General features: G+C 35.0%; 1 protein-coding gene across 1 annotated transcript in view; it reads right to left on the minus strand.

Annotated features, from left to right (window-relative positions):
* Positions 1-19413, minus strand: part of LOC116873440 (collagen alpha-1(XXIV) chain-like) — a gene marked incomplete at its 3' end in the record, with an annotated part of 316096 nt that overhangs the window by 158344 nt on the left and 138339 nt on the right. Inside the window, exon 21 of the mRNA XM_032867266.1 lies at positions 9797-9850. Coding sequence (XP_032723157.1) covers positions 9797-9850 — 54 coding nt within the window. The remainder of the gene's footprint in view (positions 1-9796; positions 9851-19413) is intronic.

Genomic DNA, 19413 nt, shown 5'->3' on the forward strand with positions numbered 1-19413 from the left:
CCTCTGTTTACTAGAGAACAGAGAATATATTTATTGGATACTCACTTCTTACAGTAAGCAGAAAAGGATGTGGTTTTTCTAATGTTGTGGGATGCTTGAAAGCAGATGGCCAAATTGGGTAGCTCTTAAAAAAGGCTCGCTAAACTATGTTTTGTATCTATATACACACATACATATACACACATTTTCGCAATCAGTAGAATCATAATCAACAAAAGTTTCCAAACTTAGTTTGAGGTTTTTTTAGTCAACTGGCAGAAAATGAAAAGAAAATAAAAGGTTTCCTTAGAGCTGTGCCAAATTCCTCTGGAAAGAACTCAATTTGTCTACAAATAGGGTAACCATATATTTCACATAGAGTACACAGAATTGTCTTGATGACCACCTTGAATAGCCTCAATGGAGCTTTAGTAATTTATATTGTCCTTACTTTCCAAACAAGATATGTATATTAAAATAAAGGAAGTTTTAAGATGCTTCCATGATACAGTATATACTACTAACGAAATACATCATGCTAATAGGGTCAGTATGTTTGACTCTTCCTTTCCCTTCTGTTTCTAGAAACAATTTCAATAAAAATAGGAAACACCAAGAAGAAAAACATAACCTGACCCCTCTTAAACTATAAGACAAATTCACATCCCTCTTCCTTTAAAATTTTCTGGTCCTTTTCATCTTTTCTGAAATATTACTTAAAATTTAGTGATATATAAACAATCAATTAGTCTAACAACATTGTTGCTGATGGGACTTCAAGTTCATGTTTACTGAATAAATTTAGATAAAGAATCCACAAAGTGATTATTACTCACTGGAAATTCAACCACTGTTATTCATTAAAATGTCTGGTTTTCAGGGTTTTTGTCCCACTCTTAAACAACATAATTCTAAGACTAAAATAAGGAATGAGAAGGGAGTTTTAAAGATCACTGTTGTAATACTAATCAAGAGGGCAGTTTGATTTCTTCAGTTCTCTGACATTTTTCTTGACAAAACTTGAAGCGAAACAAAATTTCCAAACTGAAAAGAATTTAGAAAACTACCTGGTTCTTCACCTACTATGATATGCATTCTTGAAAACATTAAGTTTAATTATTATTTCCTCTTAAAGTAATTTTCAATTTCCTAGAGCAGAATCTGTTTCCTTAATTATTATCTAGGCTCTCATAACACCTCACCAACTCTTTTGTATAGCATTTCTTACATTTTGTAGTTTTTTGTTTTGTTTTGTTTTAGGATCTTTTGCTAAACTGTTACCTCATCCAGGGAAGGAACCACAATTTAGAAATCTTTATAATCTCACATTTACTGCTTGGCTGAACACATAAAAGAAACACAATATATATTAAATGAAATACTAAATGAATGGGTGAATGGTGTTTATATATCCATCAAGATCAAGTATGTAGCAGGTGAAGGGTTAAACATTACAGAAGTTATCAACTCCATTCTTTATACTACAGTTCTCTCTCAACTGCCCCTCATGCTACTATTTCTACTTTCAAGCTCGGTTTACTGCTATTTATTGATTATTTCCACCTTGATGTCAAACAGTACTTCAAACTAAATATACCCAGAATGAAATCTCTTATATTCCCCATCCTCCGAACCTGCTCCTCCCAAGTTCCCTATTTAAGTCAGTGACATCAGTAACCCAAGTTGCAGTCTCAGTAAAAGAGACTTCCCTGTCTTTGGCTTCCCTTTCCCCCATCATCTTTGTTTAATAAATTACCAAGTTGTATTGTTTCTATTTCCACAATAGCTTTTAAATATAGTTATTCAATCAATCATCTATTCAGCCAATATCTACTGCATTCCTATTCTATGCTATGGATATTATTATGGTTATTGTGATGTTTATAAAATTAATTAGTCTCTTCTCTAAAAAGCTCATAGTCTAATAGAGGGATAAGCAAATCAGCAGTTACAATATAAGAAGGCAGCTGCTTGACAGATTTTTTTTTTTTCAGGAATATAGAGAAAGGATATCTTGATCAGACTTGTAAGATACAGGGAAAGTTTCCTGGACAATGTAGTATGTGATGTGTAAGTGTTAGCTAGATGAAGCAGGGCACAAGAAGGGAGAGAGATAACCAGACAAAAAGGACAGCACACTGGAAGCTTTGAGATTTGAACAAGAATGGCATGGTTTGGTACTCTAAACAGCTGGAGTAGTGCTTTTGGAAGAGTGCTGGGAGATGCGACTATAGATAATAAAGTTAAAGAGAGAGGGTAGGTCATAAAGAGCTTGTGTAAAAAGTAAAAAAAATAAAAGCCTTAACCTGGAAGTTGTGGAGATCACTGAAGGATAGAAGGATAAGAGTGACACAATAAGAGCTGTACTTTACAAATGTTATTCCATCAGCAGCTTGGAAGCAGATTTGAAGAAATACCAGACTAGAGGCTAGAAGAACAAATGAAGAATTACTATTAATGCTGGTGAAAAATAAAAATGGCCTAAACTACAGCATTAACAGTGAGAATGGTTTTAAGGGGAAATTTTGATTCAAGGGAGAGATCAGTATAAAGGTGATAATTTATGCCACGAGGTTATTCAGAAGTTAAAGGAGAAGTTTTGATGCAAAACATGTGTGGAACTTGAGTACTGAGGAAGAAGAGGAGTATTTCTTCTATGGAGACAGAAAAGAAGGGAGAAAACACTGTTGTATACATGGAAAGTTTGTAGGTGGCCAATAGGGTTATCAGATAAAATACAGGATGCCCAGTTAAGTTTGAATATCATATAAACAATGAATAACTTTCAGTGTATGTTCCACATACTGTATTCCATCCTCTCATAAGTTTCCTTTTCCTGAATTCCATAAATCTCCCTTGTCTGTATGCAAAGTCCTACGCATGTGTCATGTCAGCTCATGGGCTACCTTCTCTGCAAAGCATAATCTGAATTCCCTATCCCATTACTTGCACAGTATTACATATTGTATATTACTCATATGGTCATTATAAAGGTTTCCTTGCATATCTTTCTCTAGATTATAAGTTTTTTTGAAAGTAGGGTTCAACAATTTTCATCTTTGTAGATGGTCGAGCATCTAGTACAATGGCTGTCATACAAAAGGTAGTCAATAAATATTTGCTGCCTGAATGTTCTATTTCAGATCTTTATAATTCTTTTCTTTTTCTAGTTTATCTCCTTGCCTTAAGTTTCCCTCTGATTTGAACCATCCTCCGAGCTGAAAGGTATTATTTTTAAAATGTAAATCACCTAGGACACTTTACTATTTAAATATCTTCGATTATTTCATGATGCCCTTGGATAAAGTGGAAACACTTTAGCATCGTAGTGAATGTTTTCCATGGTTTCATCCCAGAGCTAAGTGGTTAAGAACTCAGACTTTGAAATCATATCTGGGTTAGAATTCTGGCTAAGTCACTTGATAGTTATACGATGGTGAGACAAAAATTTAACCATCTAAAGTGAGGATAATACCTCATAATGCTATTGTGAAGATTAAGTGAGATGTGCGTAAGACATTTACTGTAGTGTTATAGTACTTAACACTATAGCACACTAACAAATAGTTATTAATACTCTTTTCAGCTTCATCTTCTCTCAGTTTCTCTATACTCACACTCACCTTCCACAGCAGCAATACTGTACTTCATAACATGTCCATTCTCTAAACTTCAGGCTTTTTCATCTTTTCATGTCTTTATTAACAATACATTGTTTACAATGTTCATTCTACGTGAGTCTGCATGGTAAACCTGGATATTTAAATTTTTGTTATGGAGAGATAATCCAAGATGATGGCATAAAAAGACCCTGAAGTCACTTCCTCCCATGGACACACCAAATTTACAACTACATATAGAATAATTCTGGAGAAGAACTGAAGGCTCATTAAACAGCCTTCTATACAACAAAAGATAAAGGACCACACACAGAAGGGCAGGACAGATAAAGGCAAGGTAACAATGGGAATGCCACTCTCAATGTGGTAACCTGTAGTAGGGAGAGATACCACTCACATGCAGATTTGCCACAATGAGGCAAAGAGAAAGAGCAGTGGTTTAAAGGGAAACTAGACTGTAAGTAAAGGAAATCCATTTAGTAACCCTATAATGACTGTCAAATGGGCAGAAAACTGTTGAACTCTCACCAAAATCAAAAGAGCTGGTGAGCACCATTTTTTACATTATCCTTCCATCTTGATGGTGCAGAAAAGAATAGGGTACAGGTACGCTAGCTGATCTGGTGAGGCCATCCCAGTTCACCCTGGTTTTGGGGCCCATACCAGCTCCAGCTGTCCTTAAAAGGTGGTACTGCACAGCATGCTGAAGGCCCCCATACCTGTGACACAGTTCCAGCTGTGCTATTACTACAGTCTTGGCATGGTATGCTTTGGAATTCCGCAGCCTTTGTCTGATCCTGCCATCCCACCAAAGGGACCTTGGTAATGTGCCTGGGAACCCCTAGCCTGTGCCTACATTAGCTCCAGCCATCCTATCAAGTCAGCCCCAGCATGGCATGCTATGGGACTGTATAACCTGCACCAGATACCACCCCACCAACGTGGTACTGGCACAGCACATCCTGGGCCTCCCCCACTAGCCTGTGCCTACTCCATCTGTCCAAACAAAGCAGCCTCCTGCACAAGATTCCCAGAAACCCTCCTGGCCTCTGGCCACTCAAGCTCTAGTGTCCTGTTAAGATGACCACAGTGCAACAACTCCAAAGACCCTCCTAACCCATGCTTGCCAAAACTGCCAAGCACATCTAGTGTATAAAGGGGATTTTTCTACACAAGGTCACTCCTTCAAGACCTAGAGATGCAGCTGTTCTACCTAATTTAGGGAAACAAATACAGAAAGTTAAAAAAAAAAAAAAAAAAAAAGAGGAAACAGAGGAGTATGTCCCAAACAAAAGAACAAGGTCAAAAACTAGGAAATAAGCCCTAATGAAATGAAGATAAGTAATTTATCTGATAAAGAGTTCAAAGTAATAGTCATAAAGATACTCATCAATCTTGGAAAAGTTGAGAAACACAGTGAAAACTTCAACAGAGATTAAAAACATAAGAAAGAACAAATCAGCGCTGAAGAATGCAATAACTGAAATAAAAATATACTGAGGAGAATCAATAGCAAATTAGTTGATACAGAAGAATGAATCAATAAACTGAATGAAAAAAAATAGTGGAAATGCCCAATCAGAACAGCAAAAAGAGAAAAAATCTTTTAGAAATGAGAACAAGGGACCCATGAGACAACATCAAGCATACTAATATTCACATTAGGAGAAGAGAAAGAGAAAGGGACAGAAAACTTATTTGAAGAAATAATGACTGAAAACTTCCTTAACATAGGGAAACAGACATCCAAGTCCAGAAAGCAGTAAGAGTCCTCAACAAAATGAACCCAAAGATATCTAAACATATTTTAATTAAAAATATTATAATCAAAATGGCAAAAGTTAAAGATAGAATCTTATAGGCAGTAAGAGAGGGCACCTGGGTGGCTTAATTGGTTAAGCATTCAACTCTTGACTTCAGCTCAGGTCATAGTCTCAGAGTCGTGAGATCAAGCCCTGTATTTCTCTCTCTTCCCCTCCCTCTGCCCCTACTACCCCCAGCTCACACACATTCCCTCTGTCTAAATAAATAAATAAATAAATAAAGGTAGCAAGATAAAAAATAAATAATCACAAACAAGGGAAACGCTTTAAGACTGTCAAGCTAATTTTTCAGCACAAACTCTGGCGGTCTGAAAGGAGTAGCAGGATATATTGAAAGTCCCGAAAGGGGAAAATTTACAACTGAGAATATTCTACCCAGTAAAGTTATCACTCAGAATTGGAGGACAGATGAAGAGTTTCCTAGACAAGGAAACAAAAGAAGTTCATCAGCACTAACCTGGCCTTACAAGAAATGTTAAAAAGTCTTGAAAAAGGAAAGTTCCTATTTAGAAATAAGAAAATATATGAAAGAAAAAAATCCCACTGGTAAAGGCAAATATATGCGATAAAGGAGTAAATCAGCCACATGAAAAGTTAGCATGAAACCTTTAAAGACAAAAAATAGTAAAATCAACTAAAAATACAGTAAGTGGTTAAGGGGTATACAAAATAAAAAGATGTAAAATATGATATCAAAAAATATAACACTGGTGGACAGAAGAGATGTAGTATTATTAGAATGCATTTGAACTTAAGCAATGATCAGCTTAAAACAGACTGCTATATATAAGGTCAATACATGCAAACTTCACAGTAATCAAAAACCAAAATCCTACAAAATATATACAAAAAAATCAAGAGAACAGAATCCAAACATAATACTAAAGTAAAACATCAAAACACAAAGAGAAGAGACCAAAGAAGAAAGGAACAGAGAAGAACTAAAAAAAAGACCAGAAAACAATGAACAAAATGGCAATAAGTACATACCTATCAATAATTCCTTTAAATGTAAATGGACTAAACATTCCAATCAAAAGCTATAGGGTGACTGAATAGATAAGAAAAACAAGACTCATCCAAATGTTGCCAACAAGAGACTCACTTCAGGTCTACAGATATATATAGACTGAAAGTAAAAACTTGGAAAGAGATATTCCACACAAATGCAAATGAAAAAAAAAGGTGGAGTAGTAATACCTATAAATGACAAAATGGATTTTAAAACAAAGACTGTAAGAACAATAAAAGAATGGCATTACATAGTGATAAAGGAATAAATCCAAGAAGAGGACATAACATTGATAAATATTTATGCACCCAACATCTAGAAAGCACCTAAATCGTGGAAGCAAATGTTAACAGACAAAAGTGGAAATATCAACAGTAAAGTAATAATAGCAGGAGACTTTAATATCCCACTTACATCAATGGATAGATTATCCAGACAGAAATTAATAAAGAAACACTGGACTTAAATGACACATTAGACCAAATAGACTTAATAGATATCCATATGGAATATTTCATCTAAAAACTGTGGAATACACATTCTTTTCAAGTGCATGTGGGCTATTCTCTATTACAGGTAACTTATAAGGCAACAAAATAAGTTTCAATAAATTCAAGATGATTGAATTATGTCAAACCTCTTTTCTGACCACAGCATGAAACTAGAAATCAATTACAAGAAAAAAATTAGAAAAAACACAAGCACACAGAAACTAAGCAGCACACTACTAGACAACCAATGGGTCAACAAGGAAATCAAAGAGGAAATTAAAAAATACCTCGAGACAAATGAAAATAGAAACATGACTTTCCAAAAATCTATGGCACAAAAGCAGTTCTGAGAGGGAAGTCCACAGCAATACAGGCCTACCTCAAGAAACAGGAAAAATCCCAAATAAATGATCTATTTCTACACTTAATGGAAATAGAAAATAAGCAGAAAAAGCCCAAAGTTAAGAGAAGAAATAATAAAGATCAGAGTGGAAAGAAATGAAATAGAGACTAAAAAAAGACAATTAAAAAAATCAATGAAACTAAAAGCTGGTTCTTTGAAAAGATTTGAAAATATTGACAAACCTCTAGTGACACTCATTAAGAAAAAGGAGAGCCCAAATAAAGTACGAATGAAAGAGAAAACGTAGGCAGTACGCTTTTTGACATCAGTCTTAGCAATATGTTTTTGGCAAGGCAACAAAAGCTAAAATAAAAAATTGAATTACATCAAACTAAAATGGTTTTGCACAGTAAAGAAAACATTAACAACAAAAAGCAACCTACTGAATGAGAGAAAATACTTGCAAATCATATATCTGATAAAGAACTTACACAATTTTTTAAAGATTCTATTTATTTATTTGAGAGAGAGAGAGAGAGAGAAAGTGAGAGTGCATGCCAGGGGAGGGACAGAGGGAGAGGGAGAAGGAAATTCTCACTGAGCAGGGAGTCCATCACTGGGCTCCATCCCAGGACCCTGGGACCCTGAGGTCATGACCCGATCTGAAGGCAGATGTTTAACTGACTCAGCCATCCAGGTGCCCCTACACAATTTAATATCAAAAGCAAATAAATAGGGGCACCTGGGTGGCTCAGTCAGTTAAGCAACATCAGGTCATGATCATGTCATGATCTTGGAGTCCTGGGATCGAGTTCCTCATTCAGCTCCCTGCTCAGCAGGGAGTCTGCTTCTCTCTCTGACCCTCTCCCCTCTCAGGCTCTCTCTCTCACTCTCTCTCAAATAAATAAATTAAATATTTAAATAAATAAATAAATAAATAAATAAATAAATAGCAAATTAAAAACCTGGTTAAAAAATGGGCAGAGAACTTGAATAGATAAGTTCCCAAAGAAGACCTACAGGTGTCAACAAGCATATGATAAAATGTGCAACATCACTAATTACCAGGAAAATACAAGTCAAAACCATAATGAGATATCAACTCACACCTCCCAGATTGGCTATTATCAAAAAGACAAAAAGTAAGTGTCAGCAATGATTAGAGAAAAGGGATTCTCGTACATTGTTGATAAGTATGTAAACTGGTACAGTCACTATAGAAAATAGTATAGAAGTTCCTAAAAAAAATTAAAATAGAACAATCATGTGATCCAAAAATTCCACTTCTGGGTATTTATCTAAACAAAATGAAAACACCAATTCAGAGATATATACATCCCTATGTTCATTGCAGCATTATCTGAATAGCCAAATATGGAAGTAACCTAAGTATCCATTGATAGATGAGTGGATAAAAAAGATGAGCTAGAAATATACAACAAAATATCACTCTTCCACAAAAAAAGTATGAAATCTTGCCATTTGTGACAAAACAGATGGACCTAGAGGGTATTATACTAAATGAAATAAGTCAGACAAAGACAAATGTCATATAATTTCATTTACCATAGAATCTGGAAAACAAAAATGAACAAATAAAATAAAACAGAAACAGACTCATAGATGCAGGAAACAGTTGATTACCATAGAGGACAGAGGTCAGGGCAGGGAGACAAAATAGATGAAGGACTTAAGAGTTAGTTACAAACTTCTAGTTAGAAAATAGTAAGTTATGGAGAGATCATGTACAGAATAAAGTCAATATTTCAGTAACTCTATATGGTGACAGATAGTAACTACACTTATTGTGGCAATCATTTCATAATATATTAAGTTGTCAAATCATTATGATGTACACAGGAAATTAACAGGGTATGTCATAATTATACTTGTATAAATAAAATTTAAAAAGAAAGAAATTTTGCTAATTCCTAGTAATATATACACAACAACAGTAAAGGAAGTTAAAAATGCTTAGGGTTCTTCAGGTATTTTGTGCTATGTATAAATTCCAGGACACTGCAGACTTTCTTGTATTTTAATCAGAGGATTTTTTTATGGACCCAAAGGGTTTCAGTAGCCAGAAAACTCTCATCCATATATCATAGGTTATGGCCTTTTCGTTTTTTTTCACCTCTTCCAAGGATTCCTTCTTCAGTGATTTATGTTTTTTTGAAAATATTATCCCCCTTATCTATGTCTATACCAAACAAAGAAAATCATTTTCAATGACCTGAACTCAAGACGTTGGAGAAGATACTTTAACTAAACAAAGGGTGCTGAAAGAACAACTAAACATGCAAGCAACTTCCTGATTATCTTGAAATAAGCTCTACAATTTATTAAATGCACCTGAGACAGCTCAAAAATATCCAGACATCTTCTGATATTCCTAAAGTCTTTTTTCTTCAACCATTCATTGAAACATGAGATTAGAAAACTCTAAATATAATACTTTTTTCCTTCCTTCCTTCCTTCCTTCCTTCCTTTCTTTTTCTTTCTTTCTTTCTTTCTCGATTTTCTTTTACCTTTGATCCTTCAGGGCCATTTTGTCCAGGAATCCCAATATCTCCTGGAAAACCCTAGGGAAGATAAAAACATAGAGAATTTACTCAATAGCCATTACTATATGTCTGTTAAACATATGAAAATTTCCTTTGCCATTCTCTCATCCCCAGTTAAAGTACTTTATACTGCTCAAAAACTCAGTATAAAAGGTGAATTATTAGGCAGTTGTTTAACTGTGGAATACAAAACTGACAAAATGTACTAAAACAGAATTTACTCCAACAGGTATTCACAATTTTTGGACCCAAAGAAAATTCTTCAATCCGGTCTAAGAGTACCAAAGTCTTATTCCAAAACCAAATACAACATGGAAAAAAGGCAAAAAGTTTCATAATAGGTCCTTCCAATGACCTATGGGACATATGGCCACCCAAGGATTAGGGGAATATAATTTGTTAGATTTACTGTTTACGAACCCAATGTTAACTTGTACATTTTTGTTAGGCAGAAATACAAATAACTTCCATCTGGTGAAAAAAATAACCATAAAGGTTATGGGTTAATATACAGGATATTAGTCAGTTTTGTATCTAATTTAGTTATCTTATTTTAACATCCCCATATTTAATAGTCAATACTTAGCTCTTCAAATGCTACTCAAACTCATCTTAACATCCTACCGATTTCATCATTAATTAATGAATTCAAAAAATTTTTTCACCCATATTTACTTTATATTTATATTTGCCTGAAAATCACAATTTTATCTTTTTGGAAATTATATTTTGGCAGTCTAAAATAATTGGCTCAAAAATAGGATGGAGCTGTAGTGTTAAATAAAACTTGTGCTGGGGAAAGTTCTAGAATGTTGCTCTAAAATGGTTAGATCAATCAATGTTCTTGCTGAAATAATAAATTAGAATGTGATTTATCATAATCAGTTTCAATAATGAGAATAAGCTAATAAGTGCAGTTTTATTTCTATTGATTTTATCACAGATAAACCTATTTTAGTATTTTCTGCTGACTTGAGCAAAGGAACAGAAGGTAAGACAAGTACAAGAATCAGAATCTTTTTTTAGTATTTTATTTATTTGAGAGAGAGAGAGAGAAGGAGCAGGGGCAGAGGGAGAAACAGACTCTCCACTGAGCAGGAGCCCACAGCGCGGCTCCATCCCAGAACCCTGAGATCATGACCTGAGCCAAAGTTAGATACTTAACTTACTGAGCCAGCCAGGTGCTCCAAGAATCAGCATGTTAAAAGGTAAAAATTGTAAGTAAATATGAATGTGAGCTAGAAAAGGTAGCTCAGTGAAGAAGTAAATATTATGGCAGTAAAAATGCCCACAAGTTACATGGAACTGCAAGGTTGATTCTGGAATACTCATACTGGAAAGAAAAACAAATCAAAAGAAAGTGATACTAACTCATCCAGTCCAGATTAGGAGAGATAGGCCTTGACTCTGATTTAAAATTTGTATTCTATGGAGAAAAATATTATTTAGGGACATTTCTGGCAAGAGAGAAGACAGTGATAACAGAAAAACTGGTCACAGCATCAGATTTAAGTTTGGCAACAGAATATTTTTTTTTAAAGATTTTATTTATTTATTTGACAGACAGGGATCACAAGTAGGCAGAGAAGCAGGCAGAGATAGGAAGAAGCAGGCTCCCTGCTGAGCAGAGAGCCCTGATGTGGGACTTGATCCCAAGACCCTGAGAACATGACCTGAGCTGAAGGCAGAGGCTTTAACCCACTGAGCCACCCAGGCGCCCCAGCAACAGAATATTTTTAACACAGACTTGTTGATTGCTTTTCTAATTAAAGAAAAAATCAGGTTCACCTATGCCTTCTCTGCCTAAATAATCTTCCCTCATCTTTCTTCAACTAAAAACTTATGTTTTAAATAGAAAATTGAATAATATTTTTTCCAAGTTTTCATTTAAATAGCAGCTAGTTCACATACAATGCAATATTAGTTTTAGGTATAGAATTTAGTGATTCATCACTTACATACAAGATCCAGTGCTCATCACAAGTGTCCTCCTTAATACTATCACCTATTTAACCCATCCTCTTGCCCACCTCCCCTCCAGTAAACAACAGTTTGTTCTCTACAGTCAAATTATGGAAGAAACCCAAATAGTCATTGACTAATGAATGGATAAAGAAGATGTGGTATATATATATATATATATATATATATATATATATATATATATATGGTATATATACTGTATATATATATATAGCATTATTCCTATATATATATAGGAATAATGCTCAGCCATAAAGGAAATCTTGCCATTTGCAATGACATGGATGGAGCTAGAAAGTAATATGCTAAGTGAAATAAGATGACCAGAGAAAGAAATACCATATGATTTCACTCATATGTAGAATTGAAGAAAGAAAAATGAATATAAGGGGGGGAAAAGACAAACCAAGAAAACTGAGTGATATTTTGCTTCTTTGATCCCCAAACCATGGGTTAGGTCTCTTCTAGGAACTCACACCATCTTAGAGTCCTAAAAGGTCACTTAATATTGTGTTATGGCTTATATTATTTTCCTCATCAAACTGTAAACTCCTTGAAGGCAGTTTTAGGTCTTATGAACTATAATATTTCCAGCAACTAATACAATGCCTGGCACATAGTAAGTGCTGAAAAAGTTATTTTGTTGTTGTCATTGTTGAGTGACTGACTTGTTTCTTTCAGGGAAAAAAAAAAAAAAGAAAAGTCTTTTTTTTGACTTTTGGTCCCTGGGTACTGGTTTACAACCACTGGTTGAGAGCATCCTCATGGATAAATTATTAATTCCTGTCCATCCTCTAGATAAGCCTGAAACACCTTGTCATTCTAGAAAGCAAAAAGACTACAAAAGATTTAAACTCTGGAGTTATGTTAAAAGAACCAAGGGGGCTTGAAGAGGATCCCAGTGAGCATCTTCATGGATGGAACAATATGAATTTCAGTAAAGATATGAATTGCAATGGATTGAAACATATCAAATATGTTTAAATTCATGAGTTTGTAATGATTCAACAATTAAAGAACTGCCCATGTATAGAGAATGAAAGAAAGTCAACTCCTTGTTTTGAAAACTGGTAAAGAAAGGTGAGGAATCAAGCATTTATTCTACTTTCCCCATATATACTGTGCTGCTACTAATGAAAAAGTAGATTTAGAGGGAATGTATGCAACCAACAAAAATCAATCACCTAAATCTAATACATCTGGGCAGTTATCAACTGTTATTAACATCATAAAAAAATAAATAACTAGACATTATATGCTTCCTGATGAAAGAATACAGTATCAACTATAGTCTTACCAAAAACAAACAAACAAACAAACAAACAAACAAAACTCAATATGGTCAGGTCTCTCTATGTGACTACCCAGGTCACATGACTGGAGATCTTTAACAGCTAAATTGTGAGGGAGAAAGGGTGAATGGAAAGAGAGCTTGTAGACTGAAAGACATAGTAACAAAACAAGTCTACATTATAGTTTTAAAAGACGCACACTTGAATGACAAACCATAAAAGAAAAAAAGCACTGCCAACTTTTGGGAGGAGAGAAAGGCTGTGGTTCCTTCTTAAACATTAAAATAATAGTAAAGGAATATTAAAAAAAAACTGACATGCTAAAGACCAGGAGAATAGGGGATGACAGATGTCAATAATTTGGAAACTTTTTATTTCTTTTTGTTGTCTGATTGCTGTGGCTGGGATTTCTATACTATATCAAATAAAAATGGTGAGAATAGACATCCCTGAGTTGTTCCTGACCATAGAGGAAAAGCACTTACCTGTCAGAATGACTAAAGTTAACAACACAAGAAACAACAGGTGTTGGCAATAATGGAGAGAAAAAGGAAATTTCTTGCACTATGTGGAGACTGAGCAGAAGGCAGCGGCTTAACCCACTGAGCCATCCAGGTGCCCTAAGGAATTCTTTTTAACTCTCAAATTTAACATTCAAAATTTAAATCAAATGGCAGGACATGGCTGTCCTTGCCAAATAGCAACATTTCAAAGAACTTACAGGCTGAAAGACAAAAAGTACATCAAAGTATAATTTCCGTTAAAAAATTATGTTCATAGTAGCAATGGCCACAGTCGCCAAACTGGAAAGAACCAAGATGCCCTTCAACGGACAAATGGATAGGGAAGATATGGTCCATATACACTATGGAGTATTATGCCTCCATCAGAAAGGATGAATACCCAACTTTTTTATCAGTCAACATGGATGGGACTGGAAGAGATTGTGCTGAGTGAAATTAGTCAAGCAGAGAGAGTCAATTATCATATGGTTTCACTTACTTATGGAGCATAAGGAATAACACAGAGGACACTGGGAGATGGAAAGGAGAAGTGAGTTGGGGGAAATTGGAGGAGGAGACAAACCATAAGAGAACTGTGGATTCTGAGAAACAAACTGAGGGTTTTGGAGGGGTGGGAGGGGGTGTTGGGTGAGCCTGGTAATGGGTATTGTGGAGGGCAAGTACTGCATGGAGCACTGGGTGTGGTGCATAAACAATGAATTCTGGAACACTGAAAAGATATAAAATGAAAAAGAAAAGAAAAAAAATTATGTTGGCATGAAGCTATACAAGAAAAAAATTACAAATAAAAATCTGATAAAGATATTTTCATTCATTTTAACTTGAAATAATTTGGAAAATTTTGAAAAGTAAAAATGGTTTCTCCCACAATGTGTTTCATTATCTCAGTTAAGTCATCACATCACAATAGAAAATAAACATCTCAGTGAGAAGAAGAAAGAGCAGCCTCACTTCTGGTGCCTTTATTTTCAGCTCAGATACAAGTGATATGTAACATATTAATTTCAGCTATAAAACACATTCATTCAAATATGTATTTATTGTGAAATGCTTACCACAAGGTCTAGTTAACATTTTATCACTACAAATGGTTACAATTCTTTTTATATATTATGATGAGAACTTCTAAGATCTACCCCCTTAATAACTTTTGGCAGTAGTTAGAAGTTTGGAAACTACAGAGTCCTAATAAAGTCCATGATGCTCTATAATGTACATTGAGCACTTTAGTATTTCTTTGTTAAGAGCTATAAAGTCTCTGTTTTCTACTAAAATATATAGTCCTTCCAGTAAAAAAAAAAAAAAAAAGTTAAAAATGGTAAATGGATAAACAATCTATGAATAAATAAATCCAATGGTTAAGCTAATTATGGTATATCAGAAAGTGAAACCTGATTGAGGCAACCTGGATGAATATTGAATGTGTTCTATATTCTTGGCTCCTTTGTCATAGATTAATTGACTGCATATGGATGGATTTATTTCTGGGCTTTCTATTCTGTTCCATTGACCTATGTGTCTTTTTTTTTTTTTTTTAAGATTTTATTTACTTATTTCAGAGAGATAGATAGAGAGAGAAAGAATGAGAGGGGAGAAGTCAGAGGGAGAAGCAGACTCCCCACGAAGCTGGGAGCCCATGCGGGACTCAATCCTGGGACACCAGGATCATGACCTAAGCCGAAGGCAGTCACTTAACCAACTGAGCCACCCAGGTGTCCCTATATGTCTGTTTTTAGTGCAAATACCATACTGTTTTGATTACTATATATAGCTTTGTAATATACTTTGAATATACTTTGTATATACTTTGAATATACTTTGTAATATACTTTGAAATCAGGAGTGTGATGCCTCCCTCCAGCTTTGTTCTTCTTTCTTGAGATTGCTTTGGCATTTCGAGTTCACCTGTGGTTCCATATATGTTTTAGGACTATTTGTTCTATTTCTGTGAAAGATGTTATTAGAATTTTGCTAGAGTTTGCACTGAATCTGTAAATAGACACATTTGGGTAGTACTGACATTTTAACAATATTAATTCTTCTAATCCATGAACATGGAATATCTTTCCATTTTATGGGTGTTTTCTTCAATTTCTTTCATCAGTGTCTTAAAGCTTTCAGTATAGATGTCATTCACCTCCCCAGTCAATTTATTCCTAGAGATTTTATTCTTTTTGATGCAATTATTATGTGGGATTGTTTTCTTAATTTTCTCTTTCAGATAGCTCATTATTAGTGAATAGAAACACACTTTTTGTAGGTTGATTTTACATGCCTTTTTAATAGAAATAGTCTAATCAATTTCTATCGAGAAGCCTTAAGAAGTGGCTTTAACAATAGTAAATGAAAATGTGTCTTCTATTTTCAGACTTCTCACATGGGTTTACAGGACTGATAAGAGTGACTCAGCATTCTCTCCAGTAATGCCAATGTTTTATTACTCTCTAATCACTAAAGGCCGGAGACAAATTCAAATTTTTAAGGCAAAACCTGGGAACCAAAGTACTAGCAGACTCCATTAGTTTCCTGGGAAATCACAAGGATAAAATGTGGTCATTCTTATTTTGGCAGTGGTTAGAGGTTTGGAAGCTAGCGTGTCCTATTAGAGTAAGTACATGATACTCTATGGCATTTATCGAGCACTTTAGTATTCCTTTGATAAGTGTTACAAAGTCTGTTTTCTACTGAAAAAATAGTCCTTCCAGTTAAAAAGTGGTTAAAAATGGTAAATAGGCTTTTGGCAGCTTCCAAGATGGAGGAGTAGGACACCTTAATTTCGTCCGGTCCCAGGAATTCAGCTAGATAGCTATCAAATCATTCTGAACATCTGTGAACTCAACCAGAGACTGAAGAAAATAGCTGCAACTCTATGAACAGAAAAGCTACCACTTTCTGCAAGGTAGGAGGTGCAAAGAAGTGAATCTGAGGTGATATATGGGAAGACAGACCACAGGGGAAGGGAGCCTCTGTCAGCCGGCTACTGGAAAGTGATAAAGCATCAGAACCCCAAATCAGAACTTCTAGAAGTCTGCTCTGGTGAGGGACATTGGTCTGGTGGCTAAGTTGGGGCAGAACCCTCGCTAGGACAGTGTGGTCTCAGGACCCCGGGGTCACAGAAGACTGGGCGTGCCTGAGTGCCGCAAAGCTCCCAGGGAAGCCAGCAGCAGAGTGCGCCATGGAGTGGGCTCTCAGCTCAGGACTGTGATAAACAGTGATCGATGGCACAGTCAGGGGGCCACTGTTCTTTAAGCAGGGACCCAAGAAGCAGCAAATCCAGGGAGATGCCCCTTCCTCCCTGGGGAGGTGCAGCATGGGAACCTGCTGTAGGAATCTGCTGAGTTTGGAGTATCCAATGGGGCCATTTGCCTGAGATACAAAGGCTCGGTCCCAGGCTGGGTGAGCACACAGTGCAGATAGACTCAGGAGACAAGAGTGATTGACTGTTTTTCTCTGGGTGCTCTCTAAGGAGTGGGATCCCAAGCTCTGGGCTCCAGGGCTGCAGATGGGGAGGCCACCATTTTCATTCTATCTTCTAAAGCTTCACAGAAAGCCTTTAGGGAACAAAAGCCACATAGAGCAAACCGGGTTTAATTACTTAGGCTGGACCCTGGCAAGGGTGGTCCAATTCCTCATAGGGCAAAGACTTTTGGGAATTAACCCAGCAGGCTCCTTCCCCAGAAGATCAGAAAGAACATCCAGCCTAGAACCAAGTTTACAGATCAATGAGAACTACAAATATTCTAGGGGAATACAGCACACAGAATTCATGGCTTTTTTCCATGATTCTTTGGTCTTTCAACTTTAATGTTTTAATTGTATCTTTTTCTTTTTAAAAATGTTCTTTCTTCCTTTTCAATCAACTTATCAACCCCTTTTTAAAAAATCTTTTTTAATTTTCATTTTTATAGTCACATTCTATCCCTTCATTATATTTAACCGTATTTTTGTATATATGTAAGTTTTTCTTTCTTTAAAATTTTGGGATGCAGTTTCCTCTAACAGACCAAAATACTCCCAAAATCTAGCATATGGCTCTGTTCTATTCACCAGCCTGATCATATTATCTCTCTCTCTTTTTTCTCTTCTTCCTCTTCTTTTTTTTTTTTTTTTTGGTCTTTTTAAAGTTGTTTTTTTTTTTTTAATTTTCATCTTTACAGTTACATTCTACCCTCTCAATGCATTTAATTTTACATATATATATATATATATTTTTTTTTTCTTTCTTTACAATTCTGAGATGTCGTTTCCTCTAACAAACTGACCACTCTCAGGAGATAGTGTATTGCTTTGTTCTGTTCAAAACTGGAGGCATCACGATTCCTGATTTCAAGCTGTATCACAAAGCTGTACGGTACTGAGCCCCAAAACAAACACATATATCAATGAAACAGAACAGAGAACCCAGAAATAAAATGCTGTTATAGAAGTAGCATCATTTAGGCCATTTAACTCTTTTGAAAATTTTCTATTTTTCACTGACTTTTATATTGATTTTGCTTTAAATATACAAGAACACAATACAGTTGGCTTACATTTATCTTCAGTAGCTTATAAGTCTGAACAAAGTAGAAATGAATTTATCTCTTATAAAAACAGCTCTGTTAAAACAGGATAAAACTAATGAATCATTCAAGCTGGGGCAACACATAAGTTATGGACTAAAGGGCAAAGTTACTCAAAGCCTAGTTTGGTGCATGGATATAGTACATTCAATAAAGATTTGACAGCTTCAATTGATGAGCAAATTAAAAATAAACTATTTACACAATTATGTTCTCAGTTGTATAGTTTCAAAGTTATTCTTTGTCAAAACAAACAAATAAACAAACAAACAAAACACTGCCCTAAAAAACCCAAGTAGCATAGCTTCTATAGATAGGATTATAACATACGCAAATGAGAAAGAATGCAGTCAGAGGGAGAGAGGTTCTGTAAGGGGAGAATTCCATTTAAGACATCGATCCAAAAAACAATTGCAAGATTTTATTTTTTAGCATTTATGGAAGTACATGCCATGTCAGTAATATGGTGAGTCCAAGTTAGAAAGCAATAAAAAAAAAAAAAGATGAAAATGACCTTTTCAGAGTGAGAATAATCCATGTAAAAGTTAATGCCAAAAAAAAAAAAATTGACAAGGCAGAAGTAATAAATTCACTTTCCCAGGAAACTATAGAAACGAAACTTAAGCACAGGGCAGCATACAACTGCAAATTAAGGAACTGTTCTGTCTTCTGGGAAAACCACAAACAGAAAATATGAGCCTCCAGAAAAATAAAGGCAAAATAAGGAATTCATCTAGGTATCTGGCTTTCTTTCACTCTCTTTTGCTGTTTTAGAACTAAAAACCATCAAAAGCAATTTTTTTTCATTATATTGAAAATCTTTGCAATCTTTGCAAATGATTACTGCTATTCATGTATTTTCCCTTTTTCAATTCTATATTTTTGAGTAATAAATTTAGCACAGCTGAATTCCATTAATATGTAGCATCCTAAAAACTCAACAGAGAAAATCCAGAGACAATAAAGACAATGAAAATTCCTTATAACACAACATATACTCTCTAAATGATTTGTTTAGTAGGGCTTTGTTTAAATAATATTATCAGTACACTTGAAGTCATGCTACAGAATCAGTTGCAAAGTCCATTTTTATTTTACTGAAATCCATGCAAAGCTATACTAAAGTTTTAATCTTAAGATAAACTATGTTGACCACTATTTGACCCTTAGATTTGGATAACCTACAGTGACAAAAAGCAGATCAGTGTTAGACTCGGGAA

This window comes from Lontra canadensis, unplaced genomic scaffold (assembly GCF_010015895.1).
Source record: "Lontra canadensis isolate GAN:19392208 unplaced genomic scaffold, GSC_riverotter_1.0 scaffold33, whole genome shotgun sequence".
NCBI lineage: Eukaryota > Metazoa > Chordata > Mammalia > Carnivora > Mustelidae > Lontra > Lontra canadensis.